Consider the following 19,486-nt stretch of genomic DNA (forward strand, 5'->3'; position numbering starts at 1 on the left):
TGGGGATCCCACCATGCATACAGATCATTTTCTTTGGTAGGCAGCGATGAACAAACTCGGGCAAGATTCTTATGGCGAGGCACGACATCATTGATCTTCCCAGCTGATCATTTCACAAAATTGGGGCAAGTGCAGTCTGCAACTTACTGTTGACTTATTCTAGTTATGCTCATGACCACTCACGCAATCTGAAGGGCATCTCACCTTTTGTTTTTTCTTTTTTGCGAAGACACCTTTTTTTGTCAGATATATCTAGGAAAGCTAAGCTACCAAGGAATGGCTACACAAGTATAAACATTACTCAACTTTGAAAGTGAAAAATTTATGCCGTCAAAAATATTATGTTGAGATATTCCCTGAGAAATCTTCGTGAGATATTTCCACATACAATGGCCCATAACAAGTGTGTGCTAAATTAAAAGAAGCTCACGACACATATTGCAAAGCAAAATCTGATCTATTTTTTCCTTTAACATTAAAAAAGAGGCATGTAACACATTTTTTTTTAGATTTAGCAAACATATAATCTGGACATAAGAGATATAGTACTCTCTCTGTTCAACAAAGGATGTCTCAACTTTGATTACATTTGAATGCATCTATACGCTAACTCATGTCTAGATATATCCAAATTTTGACAAACTTGAGACATTTTTTGTTGGACGGAGGAAGTAGTTGCTATCCGACATGAGCACTAAAACTGATGTTGCAAAGTAAAAATTATGACTTCACAAGTAAGAAAATATAAACTCAATCCCTAAAATAACCAGTTAATCACGACATAGGAAACATGCACATAAAGATCTAGAATTAAGCTCCCATTAAACTTGGTGCAGTTAATCACAACACATAAAACATGCACATACAAGATCTGGAATTAAGCTACCTATTCGGTTTGCAGGAATCTTATAGGAATTTTACAGGATTTCAAGCCTTAGGAATTTTTCCTACGTGTAGCATTCGTTTTATAGGAATGGAAGTGTTAGATTTTTAAGGATTGAGTCCAAATTAGTCTAATTCCTAAGGTTTTTAAGCATTAGGTAGGACCTCATTTTAAATTCCTAAGGAATGAAATGTCATGCACACTCCAATTCTCTACTTTTCCTATCCTTATGGTTTCAAATTCCTAGGAACCGAATAAGCCCTACACCGAGCAGTTGTTTGAAACATATGGTGATGCTGATGCATGCTGATAAGTGAGAAAGGTAGCACAATCTTTCTCGGGCTCAAAACGAAGAGGCAAACATGACATCAGTTCCTGACCTAGCAAGCTTCTGCCAGCTCACCAGCTAGTGTCTGCCTAACCTGGGAAACCTGTGCCTGCATCAAGCTGTTTCTCCAACTGACATGCCACCTCAGCATCTATTCTAGCGAACGAGCTTTTAGCGGAAGGATCTATATCCGCAATAAGCTCCACCTCCTGCGCAAGGAGAGGGTACATCTCACACATTTCCTCAAAGCTCTTGCCCGCGGTCTTGCCGCCATTGCTATCCTTTCGGGAATGTTTCCGCGATGCTTTCTTGGAGAGATTTCGGCGACTGCTATCCTTAGCCCCAACTTGGGAAGGTTTGCCCCAGGCTTGCTCAGAGAGATTGTCAAGGCGTTTACCATGCTCAGTAGTAGATTTGTGCTTCTTCTGGAAGTAGCGGCGCCTTAGACTGGACACTTTATCCTTGACAGTACGGACGGAGTTCTAAGCTCTGGTCCCCAAGCTGCTCGAGGAGAGATTCAAAGAAGCCGCTTCTGTCCTTGACTTGTGGGGGATCCCCATGGGTGTGGCGGTAATTGATGACCTGCTCGAGGATCAGGATCTCGTCATTTGGAGCCCATTCACGCCTGATTCTCTTTACCTTGCAAGTGCCCAGCTCACCTCTTTTTAAGTAATAAAAAGTAGGTGATTAACATCCTAGTGCGACTAAATACAGAGAAAAAGAAAGGAACCAAAGAAAGCAAAAACAGGGGACTCCGGCTCGCTCACCTTGTTGCTGAGCTGGCTTGATCCTACCGATTTGCGCTTCTTGAACTTGATAACCTCTGCCCCTTGATCCTCTGGTCCATGTTCTTCCGGTGCAGGCTTGCGCATCTTCTTGTTCTTCTTGTTCTTACCCTTGATAATCCCTGCACCTTCATCCTCCGGTCCATGTTCTTCCGGATCCTCTGGTTCATGACCTTCATCCTCTGGTTCATGTTCTTCCGGTGCTGGCACCTCTGGCTGGTGCGACCTAGTGACCATGTTCCTCTTGCTGGGAGTGGGACTTGGAACCTCTGTCTGGTGCGACCTAGTGAGCATGTTCCTCTTGTTGGGCCTGGGGCTTGGAACCGGCTCCTCATTGCTCCTCCTCCTCCTCTTGTGGCCGGGTGGAATCTCGGCCTCCACATCCCTGGCCGCAGATGGTGCGGGCTTCTTGCCGCCCCTCTTCCCCTTGCTCGGTGACTGCAGAGCAGACGCAGACTCGCCCGCTGCTTCCTCTTCCATGGATTGCTCCGCTTCCTCGTTGCTTGCTGAGTGCAGATCAGACTGCTCCCCCACCTCATTGCTCCTCCTCTTGTTGTTGCCAGACGGAGGCGGTTTCTTGGCCTCGGCAACCCTGGCAGATGGTGCGGGCTTCTTGACGCCGTTCCTCCCCTTGCTTGGTGCAGACTCGTCCGCTGCTTCATCTTCCATGGATTCATCCTCATCCTCACACTGCTCCTCCTTGCTTGATGAATGCAGATCGGACTGCTCCCCCTCCCTTTCCGCTTCCTTGGACTGCTCGACCTCCTCCGGCGGCGGTTTCTCGGCGACTTGAGGCTCCACCGGGACGCTGTTGAGCCCCAACTCTACCGAGCAGTCCGGGATTTCGGGTTTACGGCCGCGCTTGGCAGCCATGGCAACCTCCTCCTCCTGTCCCGGCGGTGGTTTCTCGGTGACTTGGGGCTCCGGCGGTGGTTTCTCGGCCGGGATTCCAACTTTGCGGCGGATTCTAGCCATGGCAACAACAATGGCGAAGACGGTTTGGGTGGGGGAGGGGAAGAGACTGGGAGAGTCTTTGGGCTATCGCTGGATGGAGTGAGCTTTTCAAGGGAAGAGGGAAGTCGATTCGTTGCGGATGCGCCGCGCCGGTGGCCTTCATTGGGGAATTGAATCCACAGAGAAAGAGAGACTGTTAAGGTGTCAATGCTTCTCCAATCTCCAGCAAGTGAAATGAGAAATAGATTAAAAATGAAAAAAAGTGAAATGAGAAATCATGGTCTTTTGTCCTTCTCCATTATACCAAAAAGCCCCTAAATGGCCTTAAAAAAGCCCCTAAATGAACTTAAAAAAATCCCCTAAATGAACAAATGGAGGCAGGCTCACCCTTTAACATGTCCTTAATACTACTGCTCCAATTTGGATACTTGAAGTACCGGAGCATCGGAGCATATGTGGAAACGAGATGGCAGGGGTACCACAAGGAAGGAGGAAATAAGAACGTGCATGTCTTTGGCTCGCACAAGGAAAGGAAGACAACTTTTTAGCTTCATCGCCGCATCGTAACGGCGGGTTCTCGTCGCGGTTTCACTCGTCGGTGCCATGGCCTTCTTCACCATCCATGGACGACGCCAAAACGAGACCTTCGGTCTACCATCCAAGTTGTTCGCTGATGCACGTATGTTCGTTATATGGCTTAACTTTTGTCTAAAAAAACATCTAATAATGATGTGCACTTGTTCTATGGGCTTCACCGTTCTGTATTTCGCGCAGCCCACACAATACTCTAGCTGTATTTCCCCTACTTCGGTCCATTGGCCCAAATTAACTCGAGTGGCAGAAGGCGGTGCAAAGGTCTAACGGCTAGTAGGCCTTAAAGGTGCTAGGGGCAAATCATCTTTTCATCCGCCACGCGAACGTAACACCAGGGTAGTACTACCATGTTTGCAGTCGTGCCTATCCATCATGCCATTTATTGTGGTAAAGCTACCACCGATCACTGGCTAACTAATATCGCCTTTTCGATCTGGTCGAGATATATATACAACGAAATTGCAAGTTCCACTCATTTTGTTCGTAGATTTCTTTTTCTTGCTTCGACATCGACAGAGCTCGACACATCCTAAAAAGCCTACGCGAGTCTCCTCCCCGAAAACTTCTATTACTACGGGTCCGATTGGAATGTCATTTTTAGGCCGATTACAGGCGTAAAATACGGAGCCCACTTCTTTTCCCGTGCAACCCACAAAACGCACTTGGTTCGTCTCTTTGGTATTCTTTCCCCTCGTTTCCAATCCATTATGGGCGGATAATCTCACAGAGGTCACGAGGTCTGTTTTAAAAAACCTCTAATGCAAATCCATAGCGAGACAGATCGAGCGCCTGTAGCGACGGGATCGAGGGAGGTGGATCCGGCGGCGAAGGTGCCATCCATCGCGGAGGCACCTGCGACCACAGGAGGTGGTGGAGGTGGCGTAGTGACAGGCTCTAACGTTGACGGTGGCGTCTGGCGGAGGCGGTGATGGGATCGAGCGGAGGCGGCGATTACGGGATCTAGACGGTGGCATCTGGCAGCCACGGCGGCGGCGATGCGGCAGCGGCATCAAGCGTAGGCGGCGCGGTGCGGCAGCGGTGGGGGGATCGGAGGAGGCGGCGGCGGCGACCGCCGAACTCCCATGCTTCTTTGATTTGATCGAATTTCTGGGTGGTGATCTGATTTGGATTTTTCAATTTTGATATGATGATTTGATCCAATTTTTTTGGTGGTGCTCAATTCTTGGATTTTTAGTGAATATCAAACGGAAACCAGCCGCATCTTCTTCTCCCAATCACTGTAAACACAGGGGGATTTTGATTCGTCAGTAATTTTGATACTCGATAAAATACACTTATACTTCCTCCGTTCGGAAGTAAGTGTTTGCGGGTGTTGAATTTTATGCTAAAATAACGGCAAGTATTTAGAAACGGAGGAAGCCAAGTGTTTGAGGTGTTGAATTTTACATTGTTTCCGAGCGGGGCCTACAGACACCTCTCTTTCTCTAATTTTACTTCCCAATTCTACCAGACACCTCTCCCCCACCTAAAACTCCCGAAAACCTAAACGACGACGCGCACCACCAGCAATGAATCCTGGCTCCCGCAAGCGCGGCCCACCGCCGCCGGAGCCCGTGACACTCCTGCTGCCGGGCTTCGTGGCGGACCGGTCGGAGGCGGCGGCCCGCGTCGAGCGGCTTCTTTGCTACCAGTTCCACGACCGCGGCCTGCTTGAGGAGGCGCTCACCCATCAGTCCTTCGGTGACGGCTCCGTCTCGTACCAGCGGCTCGAGTTCGTCGGGGACGCGGCGCTCGGCAACGCCTTCTCCAATTTCCTGTACCTGACCAACCCCACCATCGGCCCAGGAGCGCTCTCCACACTCCGGTCTGCCAACATCTCAACCGAGAAGCTAGCGCGCGTTGCCGTGCGCCACGACCTCTACCCGCTGCTCCGGCGCGCCTGTCCTCGGCTGGACCTGTTGGTATGCTCCTCTGAGTCATGGATTTTGCAAATCACAAATGCTCTGCTCTTATATGTGTCAGGGCCGTACCAGAGAATTTCGAGGCCCGGTGCAAAATGTGATATTAGTTCCTGATGTACGGTTTTTATTTGTCGCTGAACAGAAGGCCTTTAACTCGTAATTACTAATCTAGTAATTGTAAGAAAACCTTCAAATATCAAATTACAATAACTTTTTAGTTAAAAATTTACAGGCTTGTAGCGTTCATTGTGAGATAAATATTCAATTGGATCTCCGTAAGAAACATTCTCTGAAACACCATTTACAAGGGTATTCCGGTATTCAGATTACAAGATCCGTTTTTGTTCTGTAACAGCAAACTATAATTGGTTGGTGATCTGGGAGAATATTCTATGGAAGTGCATCCCTGCGTGTTTATTATGTGTAAAATGTACTCAACGGGATTTAAATCCTGACAGACTTCACAAAGTGATTATTCTCAATTTAGAAGAACTTATTCTCTAGAGATACAATCACTGATTGTGTATTTAACAGGATTCCATATGCAACAGTTGTATGATGGAAAAAAATCTATTCCTTTGTAAAATCTCGGGCCCCAAGTGTAACTTTGACTCTCAAAGCATCTATGACTCATCACAACTTAGTTTTGATCTAAGGAATTTAATTATTTGTCCTTAGCTTTCGTATTGTGGAGTTTACTCTTTCTTTATCAATATAGAGGCAGTCTCCTGCCTCTTTCTTTCAAAAGAAATGGTAACGGGTAAAGTTGTTCTCTAAAGTACCATTGTTAGGTGGTTGCCTTGCCGCCTAGTCTAGGAGTAGAGTAACCAGCTGTCATTAGTCCAAATGCTAGAAATATGCGTGTTTCTGAGTTTAGGCCAATATGATTTAACAGTGCATGGTTCTGATGACATCAGATGATAAACTGAGGTGCACGATCTCCCAATGGTAAATTATACTTCTCAGTAATGACAAACTGTTTATTTATTTCAATCCTGACAGACCAATCTCTTTGTTTCTTTGTGTACATCTAATATACCTTCTGAACGTAGTTAAATTAATTTGATGAATCCCTTGGAGTGTGAGCACTTGGCAACCTTGTTTACAGCTTAAGCAAAGTTTGTTGCCTAGTAGTTGAAAGATAGACACTCATACTTGCCCCACCAGGTCTAGAAATCAGCATAAAGTACTACTATCATTGAAGCTGCACAAAATCCCAGGTTGTTATTTGGTTGATGAACAATAGGTTTAACCAATACTTTCACTTAACCACATGTAGTTTGCATCTTCGTGTCAATTTGACATTGATATATCTTTTTTGTCTTCCTCAAGACTGAAGTGTCACTCATGTGCCAGTTGCCTTGCAGTCCATTAGCAACACACCCACTTTATATCATAAACACACACAAATACGGATGTGAAGATGTTCTTTTTTTCACTTCTAAATTCGAAGTTCGACCGCACTTAATAACATATTGCAGATTTTATGTCTCCCATCCTTGCTATGAAATCTATTTCTGACAATAACTGGCTAGTTCATTACAACACCTGTTGTCTAACCACGTTCATTTAAACCTCTTAAACATGACAAAATTTAGTTTTATATTTCCATTTTTATAGATACACATCTCTTCGCAAAGACGCACCAAAATGCGCGTCATCTTTTTATTAGAAGAAAATGTCATGATGCCGGCAAACATACAACACGACTGCCAATAGACCAAAACAAAGATGGAAGCATGGAAAGGGTAAACAGAAAAACAACAGAAAGCAAAGAAAACTTTGACCTAATAGCACAGCGATAGGGCGAACTGTACATGCCTGCTGCTGTTTCTAGTTCATAGTATCTGGCTATCCAAGCACTGTGACTGGCCAAATGTACATAGTTTTTATCAAACATTTCCCCACAGCTATCTAAAAGCTTAAAAACATTTATTAGTTCTGATTCTAGTTCTCAGTGCAATGTGGTTATTAGACCGACTGTTTTGGTGATCATTGTTTTCTTACTTTGTATGCCTTTAAATTATGCAGGTAGGCCAGTTTATTGAGTCAGTGAAACAAGAGCTAGAGGATGACCTTGGCGCCGCACCTTATGGTGGTAGTGTTGTCAAGGCTCCCAAGGTGCTCGCTGATATAGTTGAGGCCATTGCAGCTGCTGTCTATGTGGATTGCAAATTTGACCTTGAGAAGCTCTGGAAGGTTTTTAGCCATTTCTTATATTGTTCTCCGTTGCACAACGTTGACTTTAGGTCTCCAACAAATAAACTAACTATTTTCTCCTGTCTTTGGAAGCTTGAAGTTTTGGACAATTGTCTAGTCAAACTCTAGAAGATCTGGTTACCTATATTTTTGAAGATATTTACATTTGACTATTGGGAATCAATGTGTTGATTTGTCTTGAAAAGTACTTTTGTGGTGTCATAATTTTATTAGTGGTTAAAAATATATAATAATACAAATTAGGGGTCAAAGTTACATGTGAATGCCGGTGTCAGTGTCCAAAATGTCAAGCTTGCGAAGACTGGAGGGCGTATTAATTTTTAATTATAATACGCATTGTTCAAGAAATCGGCTGATTCAGCGATTAATCGGCCGATTAATCGCTGATCGGCAGACCACCGTGCAGATTAACAGTTATCGCCGCAGTTAATCGCCCAAGCCGATTAATCGGTCTGACAACCGATTAATCGGGATTAATCCGCCGGGCAGCCCCTGCTCGAAGCCTTGAAGAGCTTCACTGATGCCTTTGCTTCCTCCCAAGCTGCTGCTGCTCCCATCCATTTTAACTGATGCCTTTGCTTCTCTTGATTTGTTTTAGATGGCTGCACCTTCCCAAGGTTCATATTTACTTTATGGAGATTAGTTTATTTGGAATAAGTGGTGATGATAATCAGACCAGTGTTTATTATTTAGGTTACGAGGTGGCTCTTTGAGCCTATTATCACGGCAGAAACAATAGATGAGCAACCTGTGTCTACATTGCATGAACTCTGCCAGAAACATGGGAAGATTCCACAGTTCAACATTTGGCAGAAGGGTGGAACGACGGTGGCAAATGTATTTGTTAGTGGGGAACTTGTTGGGATGGGCTCCTCAGAGCAGAGGACAATTGCTAAGCTCAATGCTGCGCGGAATGCATTAGGCAACCTTCTTGGTGGTGCCAAACAACAAGTGTTGACAACTGGGGTTGGACATATATCCAGGGTTGAGGTTGGTGAACTTAGGGAATGCAAGCAGAAACTTAATGAGCAGTGCAGCCGGAAGCATTGGCCAAAACCCATCTTTAAGTAAGATCCTTGACTATGCCAGTTCTTAGTTCCATTTGTCATGTTTATTACGGAGTACTACCTAGTGGCACAATGTCTGTCCCGCATGGGTACCTAGGGGGTGCGAAATTGTAGTCATATTTAGTGAATATATCTTATTTTTCTTCACTAGATAGATCAATAGTATCTCTAATAGAAACAAGGATGTTCTAATTCCATCAATTATTACTCAACTTTGTTGCACCCTAGGTATGCGTGTGGGACAAATACTGTAAGATATCGGTTTAGTCTTTCCTGCAATACTCTTCAGATCAGGCATATCTTTTTCACACATACACTAGTAATGTTTGTTGATAATCTGGTTTATTGCTCTGGATGTCTTAAGCACGCCTATTCTTTCCTGCACCTTATATTTTGTTTTTCATTATAATTTCACTTTCTATTACCACTTACTCCCTCCTTTTCACAAAGGATGGCGCCCACGCATTTCGAGGTTTAACTTTGACCAACAATTAGACCAATGATATGTGGGTTACGTGCTAACAAAATTCTATCATTGGATTCGTATTTGAAAATAGTTTCCAATGGTATTAAATTTATACTCCCTCCGTTCCTAATTAATTGGCGCAGGCCATTTTGCAAAAATGCCCCTGTTAATTTACGAAATCAACCTGCGGTACACATCTTCAATTGAACGTGGACTGCGCGTTTTTTCGAAAAACTACAGGTTTTTTTTGCAAAAGTTCTGGTAGAACGTGGACTGCAGGTTGATTTTGGGAAATAGCAAGGTTTTATTTTGCAAAATTCCCAGCGCCAATTAATTAGGAATAGAGGGAGTAACACATAATCAACATATTATTGGTCTAATTTATGCTCAAAATTCAACTACGAAATGTGTGGGCGCCATTCTTTATGAAAAGAGGAAGTATCTTGCAATAGTGTTCATTTAGCCAGTTACCAAGTCAGAACTATTTTGTTCTCCATAGGACTGGAATAGACTTGTCCAAACCATCAGTTAGATGCAATCTTGGAAACCACTTTGATTTGAACAACAAATTGTTTTTGCCTCTTAGGAAATCTATGAAGCAACAATGTCAACAGTAAATGTAGAAATGGAAATATCTGAAACAAGAAAATCAAAAATAAATTAGAAACTGAAAGACAGAACTAATTATTTATATCAAACTTCTATTTTCTTGCTTCTAAGTCCATAATGAATTCGAACTCCGAATTGCAAAGAGTAATTCTATGCTGCATAAGCAATCTTCTAATGTTTGATGATTGTTTTATGATTTCACCTAAATCATGATTTGCAATAGAGATACCCCTTGGGAACCTATGAAATGAATTGAGCACACTCTGCACATTTTAAGGAAAACATGAATTCAACATTTTCATGCGGTATGGCTACGGTATTACTAAAAGAAAAAACTTTCATATTCAAATATTGGCTTGAGTCTGGCTTTTCAATCTAGAGCTCCAAACCTGTGTAAAATACTAAATTCAAGTATGAAAACCGTCCACCTATTAGTTTCACCGTCAGGATGTTTCCGAAAGTGGTTTTGACTAAGTGGCAACTACATGGACAAGATTATTTACATGTACTCGCTGAATCATTTCCCAAAAGGCTATTCAAATATCTTAATTGTAACACCCTTGCCAAATTTGAAAACCTATGTGGTGGGCCCACATATAGATAGCACTTCTCTTCCACTTTTGTTCCTTATTTCATATAAAAGGGTCAACCTGGACATTCTATGTGCGGCTTACAAGGGTGTATATGTTGGACCAACTATCTAACCAATCAAAAAAGAATAGAAAAGTTTATGTGCCCACATGCCATCTTCTTTCCCTTCTCTATCAACGTAGATTTTCTTCACCTAGCTGGAGCCTCAAGGGGTATCTCCACCATCCATTTTGCATTCAATTAGTTCCTGTTAAATTTTTACATTTCAACCTTGTAATTTATCAAAATCAGCACGCAGTCCATGGTTTCCAAAACAATTTTGACACTCGTTGAAATATGTGTATGAAACTCGATGTAACATTTAGTTTTCAAAAAGTTTTTGAAACTTGAATGAAATATTTATGAATTCTACTGAAACATTTACTTTCCGAAATATTTAAGAAATCAACAGAAGTTGAGTTTCATTAAGATTGCAGCAGAGTTCCATAAATGTTATACTCCCTCCGTCCAACAAAAGATGTCTCAAGTTTGTCAAAGATATCTCAAGTTTGTCAAAATTTGGATGTATCTAGACATGACTTAGTGTATAGATGCATTCAAATTTAGTCAAAGTTGAGACATCCTTTGTTGGACGGAGGAAGTAGTCGATTTTCATAGATGTTTCAATCGGGTTTCAAAAATGTTTTTGAAATCCTGGACTGTGGGTTGATTTGTGATAAAGTTTAAGGTTACAGATATAAAATTCCATCACCAACCATGGACTGCGGGTTGATTTTAATGAAGGGGGAGGTTGTAAATTTATTTTTTAACAGTAATCATTAAATACAGAGTGGATGGCTGGAAATTTCCCTTGAGACTGTGTATCTCCTACGAACCCCACCAAACAGGCTTCTACCAGCCGATTACAGTTCATCCTGGCATTATCCCTCATTTGTTCTCTTTCCCCAATGTATGCCCACCTTCCCTTCTGTAACTTCCCTAACCTTCGTCGCCTATCTCCTACCTGTTCTCCCACTGTTTGTCATCTGTTTCGTGCTGTGCTCCCCTTTCCCCACCCTTTCCATTCTGTTCACGCCATCTTCCCGCACCTCTGTGCAGACTGAGCCTACATCTGGCCGGCCTCTCCACGACCATCCATTTGGCATCCACATCTGCCTTGTGGGAAGATCAACATCATGTTCTACTCCCTTGGTCGCTGGTTATAGGGTGCAACTCATGGAAATCAGCACTAATTTGGCATGCTGATCCCATCATAGTTCTTGCAGAACAGTAGTTTTAACAACATGACCGTAAGAATTCTCCAAGTGGCAGGAAATTTTACTATTTTAGTACCAAATCCTAGTCAAATGAATTATTGACCTAACTAACAAGAAGATATGACCACGGATAATGTCAGATCTGGCAAAACCTACAAAACTAGGACTCAGAATAAAACTAAGTTTAATGATGTGTCTTTCTTTGTCTAGCTCGAACTCAATATAAAATTTAAAGGACTCGGCAAACCCCAGTCGGTCTTATTTGTTTAGATGCAAATGGAAATCTCACTTACCAAAGTCTTTGATGTGCATGACATTCAGAATGTGGTTTAACCTCCTCTCAGGATTGATCCACCTCAATTACTTGTGTTCCTGCTTGCTTACCACCCAGCTAATCGGGAACTAGTATGAGATTCTACCCTTTAGGTAGTACATGCAATTGGTCACCGACTCACCATATGAAGATCCAAAAGTCATGAAAAAATACATAAACATTTTAATAACATTGACACTATATGGTGACCATCTTGCAGAATTTCAAATCCGTGTTTGATCCACATATTGTGAAACACGAAAGACAAAATCAGTTGTGACTTGTGAATAGTAGTACCTCCAGCTACTATTTACAGCTTTCTCTTTTTAGTTTCTCAATGTGTGGATGGAATATGGGTTTGAATTGTTGTGGTATTGGTAGCTACAAGCAGTGTGTCAATTTTATCATAAAGTTTTTGGTGAAATTGTGAATCTGGCATGGCAGCAATAAGGTGTCCTTCTGACCAATTGGCTCATAAACAGTAGTACGCCACTTGTGGCCTCATCAGCTGGACCAATCTGGATGCTTGCCTAGAGGACGACTCCATCCTTTCTAACGATCTGGTGCAGTACCGACATCGTAGAAGATGGAGGTTTGGCTGGGTTCTCATAGGGGAAAAGACGGTTCAGATGGGGTAGCTTAACTGAATTGGGAAACAGAATATGTGGAGGGTTATAGGAATATTGGATAGGGCCTGACACATGGGCCCTTTGAGGTTTTATATCAGGTGATTTAGCACACTGTTGGTGCAGACGCTGGGCTGACAGAACGTCAAAGGCACCTCATAATTGGTTGCTGGGCAAAGTGACTGGTTCTGATACCTCAAGGTTGTGCTCTAAATGATTTTTTCAAGCTGGGTTCTCTTGAGGTTCGGCTTCAATGATATCATACTGCTTTTGTAGTAACATGAAGCTGTTATATTCACTTGACTCTTGTTATACTTCTTCATTTCAATAATCTCTTCACTCTTTCATCATGGTTTGATGGTCTTTACGTCTGGAGATAGCTTTGATGCAACAATTAGAAACAGGGTATTGGGTCAGTCAATGGTTTGCCATGCTAATTTTATTCATCCGGAACCATTGTGCAATGTGAGGAAGTGAGGTGTTGCTTCCTTTGGATTGTAACATCACTATGTTTTGTGTTTTTGAGACTTTTTTAGTTTAAATTGAGATGATCAGCAAAGGTCTAATGATAAATTACGGATTTGAATGCTTGGCATGTTTGGATTATATAACTACATTTTGTGTGAATCACCTCTACATGATTGCTTCAACGTTTTGTTTTTCAGGCTAGAGAAGGAAGATGGCCCTGCACATGAAAGGAAGTTCACCTACTCTGTTCAGGTAGAAACTGATGGTGGTACATTTGTCACAATAGGTGATCCGATGTCAAAGGTAAAGGATGCAGAGAATTCTGGCGCGCAGAAGATGTTGGAAGTTCTACTAAAGCTTTAGAAGTGTAAGATCTTTTTGTTCTGCATGGTCTGCTTTTGCATATTGGCATTTGTTATTGTGTTAGAAAGCCGCGTGTTCCTACTAGAAAAGGAGAAATAAAGAGAAAATTGATTGACCATTTTGCTTCTCCGGTACACTCATCAAAAGAATACAATATGCCATGTTTCCCCTAGATACCTCTCTCTTCTCCTACCTACTCCGTATCTTCTCTGCCATTATCTTTACCATTATGCTTAGTAATAGACCGGCCACTGCACTTGTTTTAACTTTGCCTTGTTCTGGACGCTTAACAACTAAGAGCGTGCTGATTGCTCTGGATCTGCATGCCACGCAGAACAGGAGAGTCTTGTTGGGTTCCGAAGGGACCAGCATGGGTGGGTTTGTTAGGTACTCTTTCAGTTTTTAGTAAGTTGCTTTCGCTTCGTCCGTCCACATGAAGCCGTTATGCTGTCTTAGCAGCTTGAAGCAGGGCAAACTGCTGTTTCCCAGCCGAGGAGATGATATTGATGAAGTAGTTTCAATAGAATTGACACATGGCCCCACGGTGGGTGCCAGCTGTAGATGATCCATCTGGGGTGGGTCTTTACTTCGATCCTGCCAAAGAGTGCCTGAACGGTATAGTCTGGGGGCAATGAGAGGATACCGTGTGGACTTCAGAGACACACAAACACCTAGTTTATCCAGGTTTTGGCCAAGGGTGCCTATGAGCTGTTATTAGATTTATTATATCACAATATCGATTTTGGAGGAGCTAATTTAGTCTAAACTGGATTTCCCCAAGTTGCTCCTTGTCGATCTGATCTGTCTTGGCTTCCCTACTGCTCAGGTCTGGCCTCTAGCAAGGGTCCTTGGTCCTTTATATATGCAACCTGACGTGGACCTTATGGTCAGGAACCTGTATCCTAGTATGAGCCAAGGGCAATAGCAACTAGGGGAATGATTGCTTAATCAGTTCATACTGGTTCCTATAAGGCATATTTATTATCTGCCCCAAGTCCTACCCTTGCATGGCAAGGCGTTGTGCTGGAACCCTACAGGATCTCGTAGACATATATGGTCCTCATATGTTTATCCAGTACTCGTCGACAACGACTTTTACCAAATTAGTTGTAGATACCGCTCATAAATGAAAATGGCATTGGCAGTCTTTAAATGATTAATTTGCTTCTTCCTATTTATGAACCTACCAAAAACTCAATCTTTATAGAAAATAAAAAACTCGGCCTTCTCATGCACTTCTTTTTGGCCTCTCCCAATGCTCTAAGGTGGATTGTCACTTCGCCACGAACCTACCACAAACTCAATCTTTATAAATAAAAAACTCGGCCTTCTCATGCACATCTTTTAGGCCTCTCCCAATGCTCTAAGGTGGACTGTCACTTCGCCTTGCCACATAGACAAAAAATAAAAATCAAACGTGGCACTGTAATTATAAAATAGAGATATTATTGTATCCTAGATACAACTTTTATCACGAGACCCTAGGTAAAATATGAGATGACACCAATATAAAAAATACTACTACTCTTTACGAGGAGTATAACTTATTAAACAAAACTGCAACACTTTAAGATTTTATCATACATTCAAAATGTTTTGTAGCCCAAACTGTCAGCGCGATTTAGGATTCGTCTTTAGCAGTGAGTTTGTCACGACGAAGAGTTCAAAACTAGATGCCACTTAATTATGTTTCGACAACAAAAAATCGAACGCTTTTCTTACGAGGCGATAATGCGCAAGTTACCATCCTACTTTGGGAGAATTTACCATGTGGCAACTTTGTTTGTGCATTTCCAATAGTTTTTGTGTTAGCTTGTGGGTTAAAGTGTCCATGTCATCGATCAACAATACATCACACAAGTCATCTTATAGTTGTATTTTAGCTGTCCAAGAGGAGATGAGAGAATATAAATATTTGCTCTCACATCTCATCTTGGAGCCTTTTCATGCTTGTATGTCAATTCAATTTTCATACAAGTTTTGCTCTCTCTCATCATTTAATCTCCGCCGCATCATGAAAAAGTCATATGTGACAATTTTACCAACACCTATCTTACAACTACTCCCTCCGATCCTAAATTCTTGACTCAAATTTGCCCAAATATGGATGTATCTATTCTTAAAAAGCGTCTAGATACATGTAATATTTCGACAACAATTTAGGATCGGAGGGAGTATTACAGATGGCCTTACTAATACAATGATAACTGCATATATTATTGGATAATAACTTTAATGCATAAAGTTACCATCCAATTTTATATGAAGTTATCAAGTGGTTACTTGGTATCAAGTGGTAGTTACTTCATAAGTTACTAGGTGGTAACTATTAAGATGAAAAATAAATCCTCGAAACATTTGAATATCTTGTCAAAAGTCAAAACAAAACCAATGGCGAAGACGAATTGTAAATATAGTATGTAACTTACGAGTTAAAAGATCTTATAGTTTGTTATCGTTGGTGACAGACTATCACAACTCTCAACCCTAAATGGGGAGAAACTAACACGTTCTCAGCGCTCCACAATGGCTTGGGCATTTTTTTTTTGCCACGGGTCTTCTCTGGGTCAGGGCCTACTGTCAATCAGTGGGCGGCTTGGGCGGTGCTGCGAGGCCTGCTGCCAGTTGGTGTTAACACATGCTGATAAGGCAGTCCGTTCTTCGTTTCTTCCACACTGTTCTCTACCGATCTGGTTTCGCTATTCCTTCCTCTTCTGATCCTGTCACTCTTTGCCTATACAAGGGTTCGTCCATGCAGCAGGGGGCATAATGGCCGGGGTTATTGGTGGTGGTGTTACGGTGGCAGCCATGGCTGGTGTTTTTCTAGGGTGTATTCCCCTGTGGTTTCAGTCAATTCATCTCTTCCTGTGACTGATTTGGTGGCGTTTGGTGGCGGTTTGGAGTGTGTTCTCCTACTGTTCTCTGATCCGGAAGCGGTTCTTCTTCTTCCTCCTGATCCCGTTCCTTCTTATAGCTCGGCCGCCGATTGGGGGACGTGTTTTCGCTAGGGTTTTTGTTGGCGGTGGCGTTTTGGTGGCGGCGGTTCCAGTCGCTGGTTCATTATTATGGACGGATTTGGGGATCTGGGTGACCTGCGGTTTTCTGCTGAGCTCAGCCGGTAGGAGGAAGCTGGGCTGGGACACGGAGATGCTCGCAGACAGGTAAGGGATTCACTCTGTTCGACTCGATCTTCCTGCGTGCGTCGTGTGTTCATGGGTGCTCTAGATTTGTTGTCGCTGATGGACGCGCTTTTCTGCGCTGCTGCAGGGATTAATTCGAAGAAAGTACCGGCCGGAGCATGGAGGGGCCATCACCGGCTGACCCCCGGGATTTTCTTGAAGGCGAGGAGGAGATCCATGTCAGGTAATTAAGGGCCGCTGCCTGTTGATGGAACTCCTGCCTGCAAATTGAACCGAATTCCCCCGAGCCCTAATATGTGCATCTTTATCAATTTATCTCCATCAGAATTTCTCTGTATGTGTTTGATCAAGTGTGCTATAAGTTTACTTTTCTTGACCATCATATTTCTGTTAAAAGGTTGATTGATGATTTCTGGGATACCAAGCGTCAATTTTTTAATAGATGCAAGTGTGCTTATGCTGTGGCTTTTGATCTTGCTGATTTAGTTGTGCTGACAAAAATGGTGCCTGTGCTTATGGAGTTCTGCTATCAATCTCTCTACGATGTATAGATTTTCCACATCTAAGTTTGAAGCTCTTTACTATACTGTGCAGACTGATGTATAGTTTTTCCACATCTAAGTTCGATGCTCTTTACTATTTAAATAGCATACAGAACATGTCTGCATTGATAGCATGTTTTCCTTTTCCATGCACCATCAGATACAACCCGACCAAGGCACATTTCTTTCTGCCTGAGTTTGAAGCATAGGAATGACACGACAAAATAAGGCGGTTGCCCGTCAAATTTATTGGTTCCTTTGTGGTTTCTAATTGAGAGATACAAATGGAGATGCATGGGTGACCTGAATTCTGGACAATAATCCACTTGGATCAATATTTGTAGAATCATCTACTTTCTTAGTGATATAGTGTTATTTGAAAATATTGGCAATTGTTCTTATCATTATGCTCCAAGACCTGTTGGCTGAGTTTTGTACCTCCAGGACTATTAATTACGCTTGGAAAATAGATAAGTATCCCTCCGTCCCATATCAAGTGACTCAAATTTGTCTAAATATGGATGTGTCTATGTACTAAAATACGTTTAGATAATTGTAATAGAAAGTCACTTAATATGGTACGGAGAGAGTACATATTATATATCATTATCTTTCTAGCTATGCATGAGGAATTAAAGCCAAATTAGGTTGATATGAACCTCTAGCAGCTATCAGCTATAGAATTTATGTCTTTCAATTTGCATGTCTTTCTAATTTTTAGATCTTGTTATTTCTTTGAAATCTGTATCTATGAATACTTAGTTGTCAATGAAAAATGTTCCAAGTTGTAACTTCAGGTGGTGCATTACTGCATTCTGTTCTCATCGTAGCTAGACAATGGTGTGGTCTTAGAGAAACTCCACTTTTCCCTCCCATATTGCGTCTGGCGCTAGGTGGGCGCACCCTTTTCGTTTGAGGTCCGGCCGCGATCCAACCACACCCCCAAACGGCGGGCCTCAAAAAATACATTTCAAATAAAGTTTTGCCGCCGCTTCAGAGGCCGGCGCAAACCATCAAATCACTCAAATTCATCACAAGTTTCGGCGATCAAAATAACATCAAACTTAAAAATAAAATGAAATCATCGCTGTGCCGGCTGCCATGGAACGAGCCGTTGCACACCCTCTTTGGTGGCATAGCTTTGGCGCGGCGGTGGTGTCGGCGAGGCGGTATTGGCGGCGAGAATGCGGGAAATGGCGGGACTGGCCGTCCAGGTGGGGGTGGGGGTGGGGGGGGGGAGTGGAGGGACAAAGGGGGCGCCGGCGAAAATTTGGAAGAAAGTTTGTATTATCTCACAGACAGGTGCGGTCCACATTGCTTTTTGGCTTCAACCGGTGTCCTCGATCCCCCCCCCCCTCCCCACACACACACACACACATACTGCGAGTTGGGTGCGGCCTGGGGGCGCTGGCTAATTTTTAGAGATGCGGGGCTGGGCTGGGTGAGTTTTTGGGTGCCGGTGTCCCCATTTGGCGTTTGGGGGGCCTTTAGGGGGGCGGTTGGCGTTATTCTTGCAATCGGAAAATGTTCCAAGTCTGAACTCAAATGCATTTGAAAAGAATTAAAAAAAAATACAAATGAATAGTGACAAAAACAGTGAAGAATCACTATTCATGCTAATTTTTTTTTTTGCTTTACTAAATGCAGTTGAGTTTGGCCTCGAAATTTTACACATAAAACATTACTTCTCTAAATATTTAATTCTTTTGAGAACTTTTGAACTTCTTATAATGAAGTTTGCACAGTTTGCAACTTTAGTTTGTTTTTCACCATCCGCCAATTTACTCGGTGCTTTTTAGTCGTAGTTCTTTCCATTTCTTAGTCAGATCATACAATCGCCGTAAGATAGATGCTTTTGGAACAAAGTTAGTTATTGATCGAATAAAGAAACTAGGAGTAGCATATTTTATACAATATGTGGCACACAAAAATTATACTAAAAAATTATTGTAATACGGCACATCTGACATCCCATTCATAAGGCAGGATCTACAGAGCAATCCATGTAGAACTCATGACTACATATCAATTCTTAGATGATATATTTTTGGTACGATACGAGACCGCGTCATGGTTGTAAATTATTATGTTTTATGTTTTTTTGACTGCTTGTAAATTATTATGTCGTGATTCGATTAGAAGTAAAATTGGTCCTGTTTATGAGGAAAACCGGGCCTGAAAACCGATACAGATGCACGGATTATTCAAGAAAAGCCGTGTGAAAAATCCTGACCAAGAGCATACACAGGAACTGAATAAACAAGGGCCTGAAAACCGATACAAATGCACGGATTATTCAAGGAAAGCCGTGTGAAAAATCCTGACAAAGAGCATACACAGGAACTGAATAAACAAGCCG

At 42.5% G+C, this 19,486-nt stretch overlaps 2 protein-coding genes across 8 annotated transcripts; one reads left to right on the forward strand and one right to left on the reverse strand.

Moving 5' to 3' along the window:
- Positions 1-321: 321 nt before the first annotated feature.
- On the reverse strand, positions 322-3,151 carry LOC104582719 (cell surface glycoprotein 1). 2 transcript variants are annotated; one of them, XM_010233279.3, is made up of 2 exons: positions 1,979-3,151; positions 322-1,793 (listed from the first exon to the last, which is right to left on the reverse strand). In XM_010233279.3, exons 1-2 carry the CDS (start codon positions 2,969-2,971, stop codon positions 1,668-1,670), a joined length of 1,119 nt encoding a protein of 372 aa, XP_010231581.2. In that variant the 5' UTR covers positions 2,972-3,151; the 3' UTR covers positions 322-1,667. The 2 variants fall into 2 exon arrangements, with proteins under 2 accessions (XP_010231581.2, XP_010231582.2); XM_010233280.3 differs by having other exon boundaries at positions 322-1,872.
- A 985-nt stretch (positions 3,152-4,136) lies between these two features.
- LOC100825810 (ribonuclease 3-like protein 2) lies at positions 4,137-17,781 on the forward strand. 6 transcript variants are annotated; one of them, XM_024458643.1, is made up of 6 exons: positions 4,137-5,466; positions 7,498-7,665; positions 8,380-8,753; positions 13,280-13,449; positions 15,914-16,606; positions 16,713-17,055. In XM_024458643.1, the coding sequence occupies exons 1-4, from the start codon at positions 5,074-5,076 to the stop codon at positions 13,443-13,445; spliced, it is 1,101 nt and encodes a 366-aa protein (XP_024314411.1). In that variant the 5' UTR covers positions 4,137-5,073; the 3' UTR covers positions 13,446-13,449; positions 15,914-16,606; positions 16,713-17,055. The 6 variants fall into 6 exon arrangements, with proteins under 6 accessions (XP_024314411.1, XP_024314412.1, XP_024314413.1 ...); XM_024458644.1 differs by having other exon boundaries at positions 16,204-16,606; XM_024458645.1 differs by having other exon boundaries at positions 4,138-5,466; positions 16,420-16,606.
- The last annotated feature ends 1,705 nt before the right edge of the window (positions 17,782-19,486 follow it).

This window comes from Brachypodium distachyon, chromosome 2, assembly GCF_000005505.3.
Source record: "Brachypodium distachyon strain Bd21 chromosome 2, Brachypodium_distachyon_v3.0, whole genome shotgun sequence".
Classification (NCBI taxonomy): domain Eukaryota; kingdom Viridiplantae; phylum Streptophyta; class Magnoliopsida; order Poales; family Poaceae; genus Brachypodium; species Brachypodium distachyon.